At 38.7% G+C, this 20,030-nt stretch overlaps 2 protein-coding genes across 3 annotated transcripts in view; one reads left to right on the plus strand and one right to left on the minus strand.

The window, feature by feature from the left end:
* nsmce2 (NSE2 (MMS21) homolog, SMC5-SMC6 complex SUMO ligase) overlaps positions 1 to 9,227 on the minus strand; it is a 223,567-nt gene extending 214,340 nt beyond the window's left edge. The window contains exons 1-2 of the mRNA XM_003219395.4: positions 9,076 to 9,227; positions 4,175 to 4,321 (exon numbers count right to left, since the gene is read on the minus strand). Of these exons, the coding sequence (XP_003219443.1) occupies positions 4,175 to 4,307 (133 nt within the window). The 5' untranslated portion in view covers positions 4,308 to 4,321; positions 9,076 to 9,227. The remainder of the gene's footprint in view (positions 1 to 4,174; positions 4,322 to 9,075) is intronic.
* Positions 9,228 to 9,249: 22 nt separating this feature from the next.
* Positions 9,250 to 20,030, plus strand: part of washc5 (WASH complex subunit 5) — a 29,582-nt gene continuing 18,801 nt past the window's right edge. Inside the window, exons 1-10 of one of the 2 annotated variants that reach the window (XM_003219396.4) lie at positions 9,250 to 9,341; positions 13,284 to 13,578; positions 14,954 to 15,099; positions 15,724 to 15,808; positions 16,812 to 16,912; positions 17,604 to 17,793; positions 17,924 to 18,076; positions 18,329 to 18,442; positions 19,127 to 19,298; positions 19,559 to 19,686. In XM_003219396.4, the coding sequence (XP_003219444.2) occupies positions 13,393 to 13,578; positions 14,954 to 15,099; positions 15,724 to 15,808; positions 16,812 to 16,912; positions 17,604 to 17,793; positions 17,924 to 18,076; positions 18,329 to 18,442; positions 19,127 to 19,298; positions 19,559 to 19,686 (1,275 nt within the window). In that variant the 5' untranslated portion in view covers positions 9,250 to 9,341; positions 13,284 to 13,392. The other variant, XM_008108215.3, reaches the window with a different exon arrangement.

Genomic DNA, 20,030 nt, shown 5'->3' on the forward strand with positions numbered 1-20,030 from the left:
TATAGACCACTCTCTCTCCCCGAAGGGACTCAGGGCGGTTCATAAGAAAAAGAAAAATGGCAAACACTCAGTGTCAAAAACAAATAAAGGGCACTCAAGGCAAAACATATAATGAATAGATTCAATAAACTTATAAACAACCAGAACTGAGGGTTTAACTAAATAAATGTCATAAACACAAGATGTCAAACCAATTGAACACAATACGTTAAAAGCATAATGTATTACATCATCAAGCTGAGATAGGTGTCCTATGTCCGGGCAAGAATGTGTGTAAGATATGCTACTACTCCTCCCCTCCATAAGCTAGGTTACACATATGGGTCTTTAAAAGCTTTATGAAGGAGAGGAGAGAGGGGGCCATTTTTAGTTATTTGGGGAGGGAGATCCAAAGGCAGGTAGCGGCCACAGAGAAGGCCCCCTCTTTCGTTCCCACAAACCGCGATGGGACCGAGAGCAGGGCCTCCTCCGTGGACCGCAGTGCTCCTGCTGATTTGTATGTAGAGATGCGGTTTTTCAAATAATCTTGGTCTGAATCATTTAGGGTTTTATAGGTAATTATCAGCACTTTGTATTTCGCTCGGAAGCAGATCGGCAGCCAGTGAAGCTGACGCAACATGAGCATCATCCTCTCATGATACAGCGTTCTAGTTAGTAACCTGGTCACTGATCTCTGAACTAGTTGCAGCTTCCAAACTACCTTCAAAGGCAGCTCCACGTAGAGAGTACTGCAGTAGCCCAAACGAGATGTGACTAAGGCGTGTACTATCATGGCCAAGTCTGGCATACGAGTTTTAACTGTGTAAAAGCACTCTTGGCTATTGCCAACCCTAGAACCTGGGGTTCCAGGATCAGCAATGAATCCAGGATCACCCCCAGACTGTGAACCTGTCTTCAGGGGGAGTGTGACCCCATCCAACACAAGGTGTAATCCCACACCCTGATCCCCCCCCCCCCCCCCGCAACTGACCAGTAGTCAGTTGTTTTGTCTGGATTTACTATCAACTTATTAGCCCTCATCCAGTCCATCGCCGATGACAGGGGTAGGGGTAGGATGGCATCCTTGGCTTTTGGTGGAAAGAAGTACAGTGTTCCCTCACTAATCACTGGGGTTAGGTTCCAAGACCACCCACAATAAGTGAAGATCTGCGAAGTAGGGACGCTATATTTATTTTAATATGTATACATTTTAGCTGTTATACACTATTTTAAGTCTTTATCAACCAATTGTGTGTTGATAAATCGCCTCCTTCTCCTCCTGTTGCCGCTTGGGCTCCCTTTCTCTCCCTCCAGCTTCTCCTTCCTCCCTTCCTTGGGCTGTAAATTGTAATTTTTTATTATTTATAATAATCTTTTAGAGTTTATTGAAAAACCGTGAAACAGCAAATCCACAAAAAGTGAACTGCAAAGTAGTGAGGGAATACTGTAGTAGAGTTATTATTATTATTATTATTATTATTATTATTATTATTATTATTACTATTCCTTACTTTTTTCTCTTCACTGAGACCCAAAGCAAAAAGTGGACATGTATGGCCTTCAGGGAAAAATAAGTGAATATTTCACTTCCTTCTCCATCCCATCCCAAATGCTCAATTTAAAGAAGCCTTCCACTGCATTTAAGCTCCATCCACAAACAAAGACCCACCGATCCACAAACTGGCCCTAGATTTAATTATCCATAAACAGATCTACTGATCTTCCAAGCAGAGCAGGAATGGGGGATTATGGGAGCAATAGTCCAAAAATTAGCTTCTTCCAGGCCTTGCTTGCAACCGAACCAGCTGAACACAGACCGCTAGAGATGCTACAGCTCCAGTAGAGCAAACAATGTAAATTTGGATTACCATTTGCCCAGCCCTATTTTAAGAAAACTCTAAAAATCTGTATAATTTACAAGAATGTCTAGTTCCCAATTATTTAACAAAAGAAAAAACAAAGTGAGTCTCACCCTCTGTCACCCCAAATTATACTGCTGAAATCTACAAGGTATGAGCTTGCATGGAGTGAATATCTTTGTAGAGGAAATATGTGTTACATTCAATTTTGTTACTCTATCCCAAATACATTCCTCAGCTCAGAATTCCAAGCAAAGGTCTTTAACACCAGTCTCTGATGGTTGTATTATACTATTCTAGTAAGAAAAAAGTCAGTCCCATAAGACTAAAAACTGCCTTAAAGGAATAGTTTTGACCTCATGTTCCCCAACTTTGTAGCCTCAGGTATTCATTCAACCTCTCTCTCAGGCTGAAATCTTAATCCTTACTTAAATTTCAATTCCACGGAATTCTAACAGGCCTAAAGGGACTTAACTACCAAAGACCTAATCACCATGAGCTGCAGACATTCCAGAGATTGCTGTAACAGGTGAACAATTAACAACTGCATCTGATTTGCATCATGAAGTCTCTGCTGCCATCTCTTGGTTTCTTTCATCTATAACCATGTAAGAAAAATCCAGGCAGTATCCAGACAACAAAAACAGAACAAGGGTTTAACCAAATTGCACACCTCTAGGATCTACTAAGACTCCAATATGTCATTTTGTCAAGACATGTCATCCATCGTAAATCCAGGCCTTTCCATTTTTACTGCCTTAGCATAGTACAGAATACCCTGATGGTGCAGTGGGTTAAACCGCTGAGCTGCTGAGCTTGCTGTCCAAAAGGTTGGCGGTTCGAATCTGAGGAGTGGGGTGAGCTCCCACTGTTAGCCCCAGCTTCTGCCAACCTAGCAGTTCAAAAACATGTAAATGTAAGTAGATCAATAGATACTGCTCTGGCAGGAAGGTAACAGCACTCCATGCAGTCATGCTAGCCCCATGACGTTGGAGGTGTCTACGGACAATGCTGGCTTTTCGGCTTAGAAATGGAGATGAGCATCAGCCCCCAGAGTCGGACATGACTGGACTTGATGTCAGGGGAAAACCTTTACCTTTACCTTAGCATAATACAATACAATTTTTCTTGAAGAAATGAATTTTCTCAGTGTTGGCCAAACTCTCTAACCCAGTGGTTCTCAACCTTCCTAATGCCACGACCCCTTAACACAGTTCCTCATGTTGTAGTGACCCCCAACCACAAAATTATTTTTGTTGCTACTTCATATCTGTAATTTTGCTATTATTATGAATCGTAATATAAATATCTGATATACAGGATGTATTTTCAATCACTGGACCAAATACCCGACAGACCACATTTGAATACTGGTGGGGTTGGAAGGGGATTGATTTTGTCATTTGGGAGTTGTAGTTGCTGGGATTTATAATTCACCTACAATCAAAGAGCATGCTGAACTCCACCAATGATGGAATTGACCCAAACTTGGCACACAGAACTCCCATGACCAACATAAAATACTGGAAGGGTTTGGTGGGCATTGACCTTGAGTTTCGGGTTGTAGTTTACCTACATCCAGAGAGCACTGTGGACACCAAACAATGATAGGGACAAAACTTGGCATGAATACTCAATATGCCCAAATGTGAATACTGGTGGAGTTTGGGGAAAACAGACATTGACATTTGGAAGTTGCTGGGATTTATAGTTTCCCTACAATCAAAGAGCCCTTGAACCCCACCAACGATAGAATTGGGCCAAACTTCCCACACAGAGCCACCATAAACAACAGAAAATACTGAAAGGATTTGGGTTCCTAAGACCATCAGAAAAATGTGTTTTCTGACGGTCTTTGGTGACCCCTCTGAAACTCCCCTCGCAACCCTTCAAGGGTCCCGGCTCCCAGTTTGAGAAACGTTGCTCTAACCTATTAAGATCATGGAAGAAGAGGCTTGAGCATTAAAATAGTGTGCAATAAAAAGAACTATGTAAGAAAGAGACCTGAATCTGAATTTTGCAACACGAAAGAAACACACAATTACGTTCACACCTGTATTTAAATCTGCTTGGTTATTTTAAAAAATTACAAAGGGCCTAAGAAGAAAGGGAGAATGCAAGAATGACTTTTGTAGGCAGAAAGATGACACATACATCGTCTTTTTTCTTTTTCCCCACACACTTAGAAAGGGGAGTTCTAGTTCCCACCAGATTAAAGATGGATAGTGCTCGTTTCTTTCCCTGAGCCATGTTTGCATTCCAGGACAAATGGGAAACCTTGAGAAGTGATTGCAGCAAGAACAATACTATTTCTTCAAAAAAAGTGGGAGACTCACTGCGATTTTCCACAAGGTCAAAAGCAACCTTGGTAGCCATCTCCATTCCCGTACTTATATAAGACTGGCATTGTTTCAGGGATGAAAGGCATGTGTCCACGCTGCCGAAGGAGACCACACAATGGCTAGACATCCTGGTCTAATTTCCTGGGGGGAAAATATATACTATTATGTATTTGTATTCATTTATTTTATTAGCATCCCATATTTCTCCTGACATGGAACCCAAGATGGCTTATCGTAAGACTTACACAAGATAAAGCTCAATGATAAAAAAGTAAAAACATAATTTGACACACTAAATCAGGCATGGGCAAACTTTGGCCCTCTGGGTGTTTTGGACTTCAACTCCCACAATTCCTAACAGCCTACCGGCTGTTAGGAATTGTGGGAGTTGAAGTCCAAAACACCCAGAGGGCCAAAGTTTGCCCATGTCTGTGATAAATGGTAAGCATATTAAAGTATTACTTACTATAAACAGTGGAAAATTAATCTATTAAAATCCTGTCTTTGGATCCCGTATCAATAATATGAGATCCAAAGCCACCCATAGTATAATACTGAAACAAAACGGAATTAAAGCAATATGAAACAATGCATCAAATATAAACATGTATAGCTCCAGAATAACATCAATTTTTGGCAGACATTCTCCAAAGCAGAATGGAATAATAAATTTCAATTTCCCAATGGATCTTTTTTATATGTTCTGGGACTGACAGCAGGACAAAGTACATTTTCCGCGAAACTTCCTACAGATCTGAGGCTTGTGATGTATTTTGGCAAATAAATGAATGAAAATGAGATATACATTTAAATAATACACACAAGTAAGCATGCATATATATTGTCTGGAACTACTGTAAGTCATATAGGGCTTTATAAGTAAAAATACTGAGCCGCAGTGGCGCAATGGGTTCAACACTTGTGCTGGCTGGACTGCTGACATAAAGGTTGGGTTGCTGACCTGAAGGTTGCCAGTTTAAATCCATGAGATGGGGTGAGCTCCCATCTGTCAGCTCTAGCTTGCAGGGACATGAGAAAAGCCCCCCAGCAGGATGGTAACTCATCCGGGTGTCCTCTGGGCAATGTCTCTGTAGACAGCCAAGTCTCTCACACTAGAAGTGACTCGCATTATGTTCTCAAGTCACTTCTGACACAATACAAAAAGTAAACACAAGCCCTTGTGTCCTGAAATGGACTGGAAGCCTGTGTAGTTGTTTCAGCTCCCTATAACCAACTCCAATTTAAACAACGGTTAGACAGCTTTCAGGGTGATGGGGACACATTGGCCCTCAAGAAATCTCAGTGGGGTGCACCGTTGTCATGATCCCCATCTCATGACATCTCCAGACACAGAGTGCTGACACAGAACACATGGCCATGGGCCGAAAGGAAGGACAGGAACATGAACCAGCCATAAAACTCAATTGCCCTGAGGTGGGGGGGGAAGGGACTCTGGAATGTGAGAATGGGCAACCTCCAGGCGCCAGGACTCTAAGAATGATTTATAACATTATAGCTAGGCCTATATAGATGGACAGTAGAGTAGACTCTTGTATTCTGAACAATAAAACCGTATGGTATCTTCACTCATTGTGTGTCTTAGTATATTCTTCTGAAGAAGACTAACCCACAGCAACACAGCTGGAGCTGAGAAGCCTGACAACCGTCACCACCCCACATTAGGGGGGAGCATAACCACTTTTAGTGCTCACCAAGTGTCTCTAAAAGCAAAATATTGAATCCTACACACCTTGAGAGACACAAAAACTCTAGAGCCACATGCACCATACTTTCTGTGTCCCTGGTTTAAAACCAGGGTGAAAGATTTAGATTTAGAGGAAATAAAGAGTTTAGCAAATCGACATGTACATCTTCAGCACCAGAATCAACCAATGTCAATTCCATCCAGGCTTCTAAGATAACAGCATTCCTCAATCAGGGCACCTAGAGATATTTGAAAATGTTGAAGCCATGAGAAGAGGAAAACATGTAATGCATATATAGCTTATGGGAGGAATCCATGAATTTTTTGTTTTAAATACACATCAAGGCATTTGCAACATATTTATTACACAGTTTGAGTGGCTGCTTTTAAATATTTGTCTATTATTACCGGTATTATTGGAATGCTTCACTTAGTTATCTTACTATAAATTCTGAATATCTCAAGAAATCATTTCATACACTTCATTTACTTGTTACAGCTCACACTCTGTGTTTCATATGAATAATGAATGCTCAGCCTGTATTGCGAACATATTCACACTGAACTGCTAATATCGATAGTATTAAAGTCTAAATTATGTTGGTAATCTCTGTTAGAGCAGACAGAGTGAATCAGTGAGACTATCATCATGTTGACTCAGTTGAATGAATTATTTTCCAGGTGGGACTAAACAACAACAAACCCACCCATACAATCAATTCAATGTCAATACTGAACAATAATGTTTACTTATTTTATCCTGTCCTAGAATGTGAACTATCTACATTAACACACCCAAATTACTGTATATATACAGTTATGTCTAGAAATTTTAATCACCAAATTATTTGTTTTAAAAGTGAGTACTCAATATATGGAGTTCAAACATTAAACATGTATTTAAAGTACCCAATACAAAAACATCACACAACATTAAAACCCAAACAGTCAGTTTTTTAAAGTATTAGATTGTTTGGACCTGCTGATTGAAGGGCAATATATCTCATCTAATTAGAATAACTAAGACAGATGTGTAGATTCTAGGTACTACCCAGTATCTAGAACAGACTAAATTCCAGCCAGTAGAATCCAGAATGAACTAGACTAGATTCCAGCCACTAGAATCCAGAATGAACTAGACTAGATTCCAGCCACTAGAATCTAGAATGGACTTGATTCCAGCCACTAGAATCTAGACCAGACTAGACTAGATTCCAGCCACTAGCATCTAGACCACACTAGACTAGATTCCAGCCAATAGAATCTAGACTAGACTAGACTAGATTCCAGCCACTAGAATCTAGAATGGACTTTATTAGATTCTAGCCAATAGAATCTAGACCAGACTAGACTAAATTCAAGCCACTAGAATCTAGACTGGACTAGACTAATCTATATTCTAGATATATTCTAGAATTTCCATTTTATTCCCTCCCATCAGTTCAGTACTAAATAATCTAGACTTGATTCTAGACACCATAATCTAATTAGAATAATAGACTTGAAACTATCTGTATGTGGATTCGTATAATTAAAATCTAGGTCAAATAGGGTTCTAATAACTAAAATTAATTTCTATTTTATGCTCTCCACACCCCACTCCAGTCAATTTACTACTGAAGCATATAAGTTTGATTTTAGTCACTAGAATATAATTAGAATACTGAACTAGAAGTTGTTTCTCTGCCTGGATTCTTGCGATTAGAAGCTAGGCCAGACTAGAATCTATGTCTAGTTCCTGTAAGTCTAGTTCTAAAACTGAATTACAGTATTTATTTGAATCTAATGCTCACCTTTTTTGGCTAAATAACCTGGAGTAATGGCAGTCCAAGTGGTGTCAAACTGCATTAATTCTGCAGTGTAACCTCATATTGTAGAAGTACTATGCCCAAATGTTTCATGAAATCCATCCACCTTCTACTTTCCACCTGTTTCCTATCCACATTAATGATGCAGAATCCCGTGGCAATATATGGATGAAAATGCCTTTTTACCTTTATTAATACTGTAATATTCAGAACTAATCATTATTATTTTATTTTGCTAAAGCTAACACTACTAAAACCAGAACACATTGTAAGAATACAGACCAATTGTATTTTGTGAAATTCACCCAGCAACACCTTCTTATCTTGGGTGCACCCACACTGCAGAATTAACACAGTTTGACACCACTTTGACTTCCATGCCTCAGTGCTATAGAATCTTTTGAGATATCATTTTCACAAAATCTTTAGCCTCACTAAACTACAAACCCCAGGATCCCATAGTATGGAGCCACGGCAGTTAAAAGTGGTGTTAAACTGCATTAAGTTCTAGATTGTAAATGCACCCCTGGTTCCTAATGTGAAGTCCCATTACCAATGCATGAATTAAAATATCTCATAAGACTATTAGAATGAAGATATTCAAAAGTAATATTTTGATTTGCTGAAACAAAAACCAGAACACGTTGCAGAATGAGAAACCAAAAATATAATGTCCAGATACATTCTGGGGGTTTCATAAAATCCAGCCAGCAACAACTTCTCACCTTCATAATAACTCCTGAAAGTATATGTTAAGTACAGTAGAGTCTCGCTTATCCAACATAAACGGGCTGGCAGAACGTTGGATAAGCGAATATGTTGGATAATAAGGAGAGAATAAAGAAAAAGCCTATTAAACATCAAATTAGGTTATGATTTTACAAATTAAGCACCAAAACATCATGTTATACAACAAATTTGACAGAAAAAGTAGTTCAATACGCAGTAATGCTATGTAGTAATTACTGTATTTACGAATTTAGCACCAAAATATCATGATATATTGAAAACAGTGACTACAAAAATGCGTTGGATAATCCAGAACGTTGGATACGCGAGTGTTGGATAAATGAGACTCTACTGTATAATGATTATTATGTTGATTTATAGACCACATTTTCTCTCCACAAAGGATATTATAATTGTTTTGTTTTTGCTCAAACTAAACATTTACTGGCACAACAGAACAAGTTTTGGAAAGAATACTGTGTCCAAATAGTTGGGAGTTTTGCAAGGTCTTTAGCCTTCTCTGTTCAGAGACTTAGAAGTCTTCGTATTCCATAGCACTGAACCAGGGTGTTAAAGCGGTGCCAAACTGCGTTAATTCTGCAATGTAGATGCATCCAAGGTTCCATCCAATCCACCCTGCAGCAACTTCTTACTTTGCAAAGCCTTGGCTCCTGGGCAACCTTTCCTTTTTATTTTTGCAGGGAGGCGCGGGGATTAGAAAAGAAGTGGGATCCCTTGGCTCCCTTTCTCTGGGTTTCCACTGCTGGATCCGGATCCAGGCATTCATTTACTCCTGGAAAGGAGGAGGAGGAGGAGCCTGGCCAAAAGGGAAGCGGATTAGCATCACCCAGAGCCTTGTTCACATGACCTGAAAAAGCTCCCATGTGATGCAAGGCGAGAGGAAGAAGCTGCCTGAATGGTGGGTTTGCTTGTTCTTTTTGCATTTCCTCTGTGTGTTTCCTGCAAATGCCAGGCTGAATTGCAACCCTTAAAAGTGCTTGTTCTTCCTGCTGCTGGAAGAGGATCAGGCCAGCTGCTTGCATTTTGGAGGAAAGAAATAATTAAAGAACCAAATCGAATTGGAGGTGGAGAGGGAAAAAAAGAGGAAGGAATTTGTTTACTATCTTTCTGGTAGAAGGAGATCCTGCTGGGTCTATGCAGAGTAAGTACAGGGCACTGAAAAGGGCTGGGGAGGGTTGGTTGGGAATTAAATTCCCATTAAGCAGGGTAATTATTGACACCAAGGAAGGACGCATCCACACTATAGAATTAATGCAGTTTGATACAGCTGTAACTGCCATGGATAAGTGCTATCGGATCCTGGGAGCTGTAGATTGGTGAGGCACCAGCACTCTTTGGCACAGAAAACTAAAGATCTTATAAAATGACAATTCACCTGATGCTGTAGCATTGAAGCAAGGCAGTTAATGTCCTAAAATGTCCCAGCAGGGAGGTTGAATAATTAATGCATATTACAGTAGAGTGTCACTTATCCAACATAAACGGGCCGGCAGAACGTTGGATAAGCGAATATGTTGGATAATAAGGAGAGATTAAGGAAAAGCCTATTAAACATCAAATTAGGTTATGATTTTACAAATTAAGCACCAAAACATCATGTTGTACAACAAATTTGACAGAAAAAGTAGTTCAATACTCAGTAATGCTATGTAGTAATTACTTTATTTACGAATTTAGCACCAAAATATCATGATGTATTGAAAACATTGACTACAAAAATGCGTTGGATAATCCAGAACGTTGGATAAGCGAGACTCTACTGTATTAGTCAAGCTGCATTAATTCTACAGTGTAGAGGCACCCTAAAATGCCCCAGCAGGGAGGCTGTATAATTAATGTATACTATTATTATGCACTTTATAATACAGTAGAGTCTCACTTATCCAAGCTAAATGGGCTGGCAGAAGCTTGGATAAACGAATATCTTGGATAATAAGGCGGGATTAAGGAAAAGCCTATTAAACATCAAATTAGGTTATGATTTTACAAATTAAGCACCAAAACATCATGTTATACAACAAATTTGACAGAAAAATTAGTTCAATACGCAGCAATATTATGTTGTAATTACTGTATTTACGAATTCAGCACCAAAATATCACGATATATTGAAAACATTGACTACAAAAATGGCTTGGATAATCCAGAAACTTGGATAAGCGAGGCTTGGATAAGTGAGACTCTACTGTATAATAATCAAATGCATTGTACATTATACGAAGGTGGGTCAAAAGGTTTTGCGTCCTGTGTCATTAAAAACAGTATGAATGAACATATAACAGCCCATTGTTGCAATCGCCCAGGTTGTCAGAAATGATGTGTGTGGACTTTCAGTGTTTTGGGATACATAGGGTGTTACTCTTGTTGGTTTTCTGCAACATGGTGCCACAATCAACAGGAAATCCTATGCAACCAGACTTAAGAAACTTAAGGAGGCAATAAGAAAGAAGAGACCACAAAAAGACATTTGTTCCATCAAGCTTCATCATGATAATGCACACCTACACACGTCATTTTCCACATCTCAGGTGATTGCAAAAATAGACTGATCACTGTACCTCACCAACCTTACAGCCCTGATTTGGTCCTTTCTGACTTTTACTTGTTTGGACTTCCGAAAGACAACCTGCGTGGTTTCAGATTCAATGACTTGAATGACATCAGAACAGCTTTCAAACCATGGGTCATGAAGCAAAACCCTGAATTTTTCCAAAATGGTTTTGATGCCTGGGTTAAACAATAATGCAAATGTGTACAAATTGATAGTGACTATGTTGAATGGTAGTTTTGCATAGAGGCTATGATCTGTAGCAATTTCTGCTGTTATATGTTCATTCATAACCTAATTCATGACCTAGGAGGTGTCTACGGACAATGCCAGCTCTTCGGCTTAGAAATAGAGATAAGCACCAACCCCCAGAGTCAGACACGACTGGACTTAACATCAGGGAAGCCTTTACCTTTACTTAATGACACAGAAGGCAAAACATTTTGACCCACCCTCATGTATATATACTACAACATATAATTTATTATTATTATTATTATTATTATTATTATTATTATTATTATTATTATTGCACACTTACCTTGTTACATCGTCTGTTCCCAGATCTATACCGGTCCCCTACTCCTCAACATCATTCATACAACATTATAAAAATACAGCTCTTGTCAGTTCTATTGCTTATTCTAATTTCATCCATTGCATATAATTATTCTATTATATTCACAGTACAAATTATTCATACAGACACTTCTTGGTTTTTCAGTGTTCTGAATTTGCCATTATTTTTGAATACGAAACGGATGAATGGTTTCCACTTGTTTTCAAATAGATCTTTTATTTCTTTTTCTTTTTTTGTAATCTTGATTTATAGGTTAACTTTTCCGATAGGGCTACAACAACAGATGTTGCAATTCCATAGCATTGAGCCCTGGCAGTTAAAGTGGTGCCAAACTGCATTAATTCTGCAGTGTAGATGCAGCCTTTGTGACTTTGCAGGTTGTAGAATACAACTGATTGATTCCTCAATGCCTCTCTTCTCAGGCACCGAACATACTACAAACCTTAGTGTAGAACCATTAGAGTGAACATGGAATTTAATTAGTATATCTGCACAACGATATATTTTCTCTGATGTTGAAGCACGGTAAAAGAGGTTTATTATGCAGAAAGATGGTGAATTAAGGCAGCTCTAGTATGGGTGCGGAAGGGAAATGGCTTGCCTTAGTGACAGGAAGCGAAAAATATTGAGCAATATTGGTCAGAGTCTAATTGGGAAGTAGTTGGTAACAATAATGATAAATCTTCAAGGTACATGTGCTTAAAACAAATTGGGAATAATGCAACCCTCTAGATATTGGACTACAACTCTTAACATTCCTCACCACTGCATACGCAAACTAGAGTTGTTTGGAATTGTAGTGCAACCATATCTGAAAAGTATAATGATTCCCACCACACTGTAGAATTACAGTAGAATTACACCAGATTAACTGTTGTGTCTTAGTGCTGCGATATCATAAGAGTTGTTGTTTTACAAGGTTTTTAGCTTCCTCTGCCAAAGAGTGCTGGTGTCTCATCATACTACAAATACAGTAGAGTCTCACTTATCCAAGCCTCGCTTATCCAAGCTTCTGGATTATCCAAGCCATTTTTGTAGTCAATGTTTTCAATATATCATGATATTTTGGTGCTAAATTCGTAAATACAGTAATTACAACATAACATTACTGCGAATTGAACTACTTTTTCTATCAAATTTGTTGTATAACATGATGTTTTGGCGCTTAATTTGTAAAATCATAACCTAATTTGATGTTTAATAGGCTTTTCCTTAATCCCTCCTCATTATCCAAGATATTCGCTTATCCAAGCTTCTGCTGGCCCATTTAGCTTGGATAAGTGAGGCTCTACTGTACCAGGATTCTATAGCACTGAGCCATGACAATTAAAGTGGTGTCAAATTACATTAATTCTACAGTGTAAACGCAGCCATATATAGGAAAATGAAGCCAAATATACTGAGTCCACATAGATTATTTTATCTCAGACAGTTTTTCTATTCTAGGGGTTACTTTATTTTTCAGGCATAGTTTGGGATCTGGCTGTGTGTTTTGATTTCTATTTAATGTGAGATCACCAAACTATAGCATTTGCAGCAAATGGAGCTTTCAAGTTAGGACATAGCCCCTTGTATATAACATACCAAGAATAGACGCTCTCATACCAATAATATCACACCAGGTATTAATTTTTCTTACAGCCTCCAAGTAAAAAAGAGAGAGAAATCAAGAATATATTATCAAAATATATTCTATGTTTCATGGTTTTTAGGTCTCTTAAAGAAGCACTCCGCAATGCATCTGCCATCAGATAACGCAAAAAATGAAAAAACAGGCTTGAATTGAAAACAGCACCTCTGAAGGCTTGTCATCCCTTCACCATGCTGGACTTCCTAGCTGAAAATAATCACTGTGGGCAGGCCATTCTGAGGATCGTCTCTTGTGGAAATGCAATAATCGCAGAATTTCTGAGACTGTCAGAATTTATTCCAAGCGTGTTCCGACTCAGAGATAAAGCCGATCAGCAGAAATATGGGGATATCATATTTGATTTCAGCTACTTCAAGGTAAGAATTTAGCTTGCCTGAAGAATTCTTTAAACTTTTCCCACTCTTCCTGGGTTATATTTTTATGTGATTGAAATGAGCCATACTTGAAAGAGTATAACAAGACCTCCATATCCGCTAGAACTGTGGTTCCCAAACTCTAACACTGTTCCTAAACATTGTGAACCCACAAATTATTTTATTTTGTGTACTCCTATTGCCTGGGTGTTTTGTATAATGTAGTAAGCTTGGAAATAAAGAGAAAGCATTTCAAATATAACCACAAACTTTTATTTTGGTACAAGAAAATATTGGATATAACCACAAACTTTTTATTTTGGTACAGGAAAATACTGGATTCACACCTAAAGTGGTGAATGAATTAATTTCATTTTTGTACTTAACACAGTTTGTAAATTGGGTTTTATGTTTGACAGCTGACTACATAAATCTAGGGTGGTGTGCAGTTTACATCTTTCAGTCCTACCCAATAGTCATTCAGTGGCTCAGATTGAAATTTCATTTTTAAAGCACTGAATTTCAATGAGATCTTCATATGCTGGCACAAGCTTTTAAAAATATATTTTTAAAAATTTTCACAGAACCCCCACAACGGTTTTATGGAACCCTGGAACAGACTTTGGGAACCGCTGTACTAGGAATACATTAGATGGAGTGTTGCTACCACAAAGTGCAAATAAGATGCAATGCCATTAAATCATCTGACTTTTGGTATTAGCATACCATTGAGGTGTGTTCCAGAAGCTAGAGATACTTAGAGAAATATATTCTACAGGAATTTCCTCCAGCTGAACTCTATAGTAATTTCTGGGGAAGCATAGCATAGAAACATGCTAGAGGGCTTAGCAAATACCGGGACAGATCCATTTTCCCTGGGCATGGATAAGTGAAGCTATAGATATGGGCTCTGTGAATATGGGTTTTACTGCAATCTGTTAAAAAATATGTATTGCGCAATTTAGTCATTTCCTCTATTCATTTCCTAATGTTCAGCAGTAGCTGCTGATGCTTATAGTATGAGCTACACTATTTATATTCCTGAAGGAAGCTAAGAGATACCCAAAGGTTTTTCATACTCCCCTCTTGACCTCTGAATGCAGTAGTACAGGATTCCTTTGGGTGTCTTATATACTCAAGATTTCCCCTATGGAAATGATTGGACATACATGATTATATATTTCTTCTAGAAAGTCCCTGAACTTTCAGGAATTTTCCTCCTATGGATATATGGGTTGTACTGTTTTTTTAATGCATGAATGCCATATGCACATACCAAGTGCATTTTGTCTTTCAGATTCTCAACATAATATTTTTCTTCCTATTTATGGATCAGGGTGAGCCACATTTTGTTTAAAAAACTATTTTCTTTTCCTAGGGGCCTGAGATATGTGAAGGAAAATTAGAAGCCAAACCTGACCTCCAGGACCTAGATGATGAATTTCGTGAAAATAACATTGAAATCTTGACAAGATTTTATCAAGCATTCCAAAGCGTCCATAAATATATAGTGGATTTAAACAGGTAACTGATATTTAATGTAATCGTATTAATAACCATTATTATCTCCCTGTTCCTTCTTAACAATATTTCACCACAGTCTGTCTTTACATCCCAGTGTGTCTGCATGGCGTCATCAACTATCAACATAAAATCCCAATAAAATTAGGAGAATTAAAAGAATTGCAGTCATAAAAACAGGGAACTAACAATGTACACATTTTTGAAAGTGGGGAAAACAATAGCAGCTTTAGATTATATTTAAAAACTTGAGTATGATGTCAATATGTTTAGCTGCTCGTAAAAGGGTTTTGTAGGATTGTGACGCTAGCCATAGTGGCCTGATGATTTTTGGAAGTTATAGCCAACAAATAAATAACTTTACACAAGTTTTGGTGATTTTCAAATTACGGGAGGCGGCAGAACTTTTGGGAAAGAATTCCTTACCTGTTTTAATTATTTCGGTTCTTTTAGCTCTCCTTGTTTTATTGAGATTTTGTGTTGGTAGTTGGAAATATGATCCGTCTCGTTTTTCATGTCAAGATACACAGAAAATATTCCATTGCCACAGCAAGAAAACGGCTACTTCTTTAGATATTAAATTATTCATTATTAAATTATTAAATTATTCATTTTTATCACATCTAGATACCTGGATGACCTCAATGAAGGAGTTTATATCCAGCAAACCTTAGAAACTGTGCTCCTTAATGAGGATGGCAAACAACTATTGGTAAGCACTTTTGTATCAAAATCTATGGTCAATAACATAGTGTCAACATAAAATCCTAATAAAATATTAAATTTTAATAAAATGAGAGCAGGTAAAAGAATTGCAATAATTAAAACAGAGAACGAACACAATGAGTGTTAGTTATATTGCAGGTCTTCCTTCCCGGGAAATACGTATCATATTATCCTGCAGGTGTAAATTCAAACTTGTTGGAAGTAAGTTCTGCTCTAGTCCTCTCCTATGTAAAGAGTTTGGGTCCCATGCAACTTTATGAGTTTAGTTTACTGTAAGGTCTATAAGTCTCTGATGAAAGTGAAGCATATCCAATATGATTTCTATTTACACAGGACTGGGGTCTGCAGATTCATTTATCCACGTCTAACAAAATATGTCTTCTGTAGGCCTTTTCTACATCCTCCAGCATGGGTCTATAGTATTCTTGGACCAGAAGTCCTTAATTTCAGTAGTGTTCACCTTTATCTGTTGTTTTGCACTGCCATGCAAAGCCCTGCGGATAAAGAGGTCATATTATAAACAGCGTGGCAAAGGGGGCCAAGTGTTGGACTAAGATGCTAAGAGACCGAAGTTCATCTTTCTACTTGGCTGTGGAATCCTGCTGGGTGACCTTGTGCAAGTCACACTCTCTCAGCCTCAGGAAGGCAATGGCAAATCCTCTCTGAATAGACTTTGCTAGGAAAAACAAAATACTCCCGAGAAGGAGAGATTAGTCATACTGAGAGACATTGATCAGCTAATGTCTCTTAGTCTTGGAATTGGAACTTGGATCTTCATTTCACCCACTCCATCATGTTGGCATGATGCTTTGGAACATATAGGGGGGATGGACTAAATGGCCCTTGTGGTCTCTTCCAACTCTATAATTCTATGAGCCTATGCTATCAGCCATTCCGAGTTCCCTTGGGGAGATGGGGCGGGGTATAAATAAAATTGTTGTTTTTGTTATTATTATGAGTGAACATGCTATTCTTCTTTGTTTCCATAGTGCGAAGCCCTCTACTTGTATGGGGTCATGCTGTTGGTCATTGATCAGAAAATTGAAGGAGAGGTCCGGGAGAGAATGCTCGTTTCCTACTACAGATACAGGTATATTCTCAAGTACAGTCTTTTTATTGAATGCCTTATCTTTACTGCCTAGTGTTAGTTCTCATTGTCAAGTTATGTTGGTATTTGTTTTATGCCTTTTTCTCTTTCTGGCAAAAGGTCCTTCAAAGCTGAATGGAAAAGTATTAAAATACATATTACAAACAAGATAAAATTGAAAACAAATTGAATGATAACACTACTACATTTATTGCTTATTGGGTTGCCTTCAGATCATTAATTATGTTTTTAAACTATGACCTGTTTAATTTATTTTTAAATGTGATGCTTGTTGTTTTAACTGTTGATTTTATGATGTTATGTGATTTGTATTGGGCTTGTCCCCATGTGAGCCGCTCCCGAGTCCCCACTGGGGAGATGGAGGCGGCATACAAAAATAAAATTATTATTATTATATATTATTATTTCCAACGTATGGCAAACCTAACCATATCACGGGGCTTTCTGGGGCTGGGAGTATGTGACTTGCCCAAGATTACCCAGTGGATTTTCATGGCTGAGTGGGGATTCAAACCTCATTCTCTAGAGTCATAGTCCAATGCTGAAACCACTGCTGCACTTTGACTCCTTCCACTAATAAATATCAGCTCCCAAGATTAAAAAGTGGAGGGCATCTGGAGGGCAATATCCAATGACATAATGACTGAAATGTTCTCCTCTTCTCCTTGCCCAGTGCTGCCCGCTCTGCTGATTCCAACATCGATGACATCTGTAAGCTGTTTCGGAGCACGGGGTATTCAAGCCAAACAGGAGCAAAGAGGCCTCCCAATTACCCTGAGAGTTACTTCAGCCGGGTGCCCATAAACGAAACCTTCATCAGCATGGTTATTGGCCGCTTGAGGTCGGATGACATATATAACCAAGTAAGTCTTGACAGAGTAGCTGGAGAGGAAAAGAAAATGGGCGTCTCAAATTAATCTGTGCCATACCGCAGTATTGTTGTGGATAAATATTTCCCATGCACTTTGTAATCAGTGCTCCTTGTTTCTACAGGTTTCTGCATATCCGTTACCAGAACACCGTAGCACTGCTCTTGCTACTCAGGCCGCCATGCTGTATGTGACACTTTACTTCGATGCATCCATTCTACACACGCAGCAAGCAAAAATGAGAGAAATAGTGGATAAATATTTTCCAGACAACTGGGTAAAATCATTATTTGTACTCCTATCATAATTACTATGTGTGTCTAGTTTTGCATTGTATTGAATGTATTACAACTGGATCTGTTCCCCATCCGTGATTCAAATCTCGTCCAAGAATCTAGGAATTTATGAGGACTCATTCTGCTCTCCAAGTTTGTGGGTTTGGCTTTTGAGGATTTGATTTTTGTGAGGATTTGATTAAAATATTCTTTCTAGGAATCTCTATACCAACATTGCCTCTTCTTGTTTGCAGGTTATCAGCATTTATATGGGGATATCGGTCAATCTGGCAGAAGCTTGGGAACCTTACAAAGCAGCCAAAACTGCTCTAAACTACACATTGGATCTTTCCAATGTCAAGGAACAGGTAGGCAAGACTCACTTGAAAACTTAAGGAAAGCAGGATTTTATATGAAACCGTAATTCTTGTAAACTGTCGGTGACATGTGGTGCTTCTAGTTTAATTTGTAGCTTTCTGAGAGCTTCTTGCTCTGCATATCTACACCAGTTGGGTAACTTAGGAGCATTGTTGACATTGTTGGACTGTAGCAACTGTTATCCCTCACCATTGGCTCTGCTCTCTTAAGATTGATGGAATATTTATTCTGGAAACTTCTGGAAAGCCATATGTTCCTCACTCCAGTTGTAAATCTTGTAAATTGGAGAAGGAGCCATACAACCTAGAGGCCAATTTTTAAAACAGGCATGGGCAAACCTTGGTCTTCCAGGTGTTTTGGACTTCAACTCCCACAATTCCTAATAGCCAGTAGGCTCTTAATGCCACAAGAGTAGGGACACTGAAGTTGATCTTATGGTCAATATCACTAGCTTCAATATAACTAGTTTAAAACTTTGGCACTACACCAGGATATAAGGGGAGAAAACACAGAGAGGTAGTGACAGGCTAAATATTGATGGCATCCCTCCATTTGATATCACTGGCTCTCTATTGGTATGTGTTCTGAAACTTGATATGCTCCTAGTTGGAAGTGTTTCCACTTCCTATTCTCTTCCTTTTCTGCTGATGCTCCGTTCTTTTCTGTCCCCAAAGGCCAGCCGGTCTGCTGCGGTCACAGCACGTGTCCACACTCAGGTCCAGCAGTTTCTGAAGGAAGGCTGCTTGAGAGAGGAGCTGGTGCTGGACAACATCCCCAAGCTGCTCAACTGCCTGAGGGACTGCAACGTGGCCATCCGATGGCTGATGCTCCATACAGCTGATTTGGGTAATGCCTTGCCTTGGTTTGGCTTGTTCCGTTCCTCATAATTTAAAACAGCACATCAAGAATTATAGAATAATGGAGTTATAAGAGACCACATGGGCCATCTAGTCCAACCCCCTGCCATGCACAACACTGTAAAGCACCACACTGGGTTTGTTCCAGATTTGAGTCAGTTACATGTACTGTATTCATGATAATTGTTAAAATAGTTCCTCAGTCTCTGGGGAAAGCATTTGTCATTCCCTCCTTCTGTTTTGCTCTAGGTTATGATCCCAATAACAAGCGTCTTCGGCAAATAAAAGACCAAGTATTAACAGATTCCAAGTACAACTCCAAGATACTTTTCCAGCTTCTCCTGGATACAGCACAATTTGAATTCATATTGAAAGAGGTAAGATACCTAGCTAGCAATTTTGCATATATACCTGCACATACACACACACACACACACACACACACACACACACACACACGGGAATGAACTCTGAAGAAAACAAAAACTTCCTTTGAAGTTTCCCTACTGCATTCAGTTGCACAATGAAAGGAGCAAACCAAGTTTCCTTCTAAAGACATTTCAAAGAATTTCACATTTTCTTCCATCTTTAGCACAGACTTGCTATTCTATTGATATCCTACAGGTTTTTTTTAGTACAGGTTAAGTTTCCCTTATCTGGAATTCCAAAATCTAAAATACTGCAAATTTTTCCATTTAAATGGCTGAGAATAGTGATAACT

The sequence above is a fragment of the Anolis carolinensis genome, chromosome 4, assembly GCF_035594765.1.
Source record: "Anolis carolinensis isolate JA03-04 chromosome 4, rAnoCar3.1.pri, whole genome shotgun sequence".
Taxonomy (NCBI): domain Eukaryota; kingdom Metazoa; phylum Chordata; class Lepidosauria; order Squamata; family Dactyloidae; genus Anolis; species Anolis carolinensis.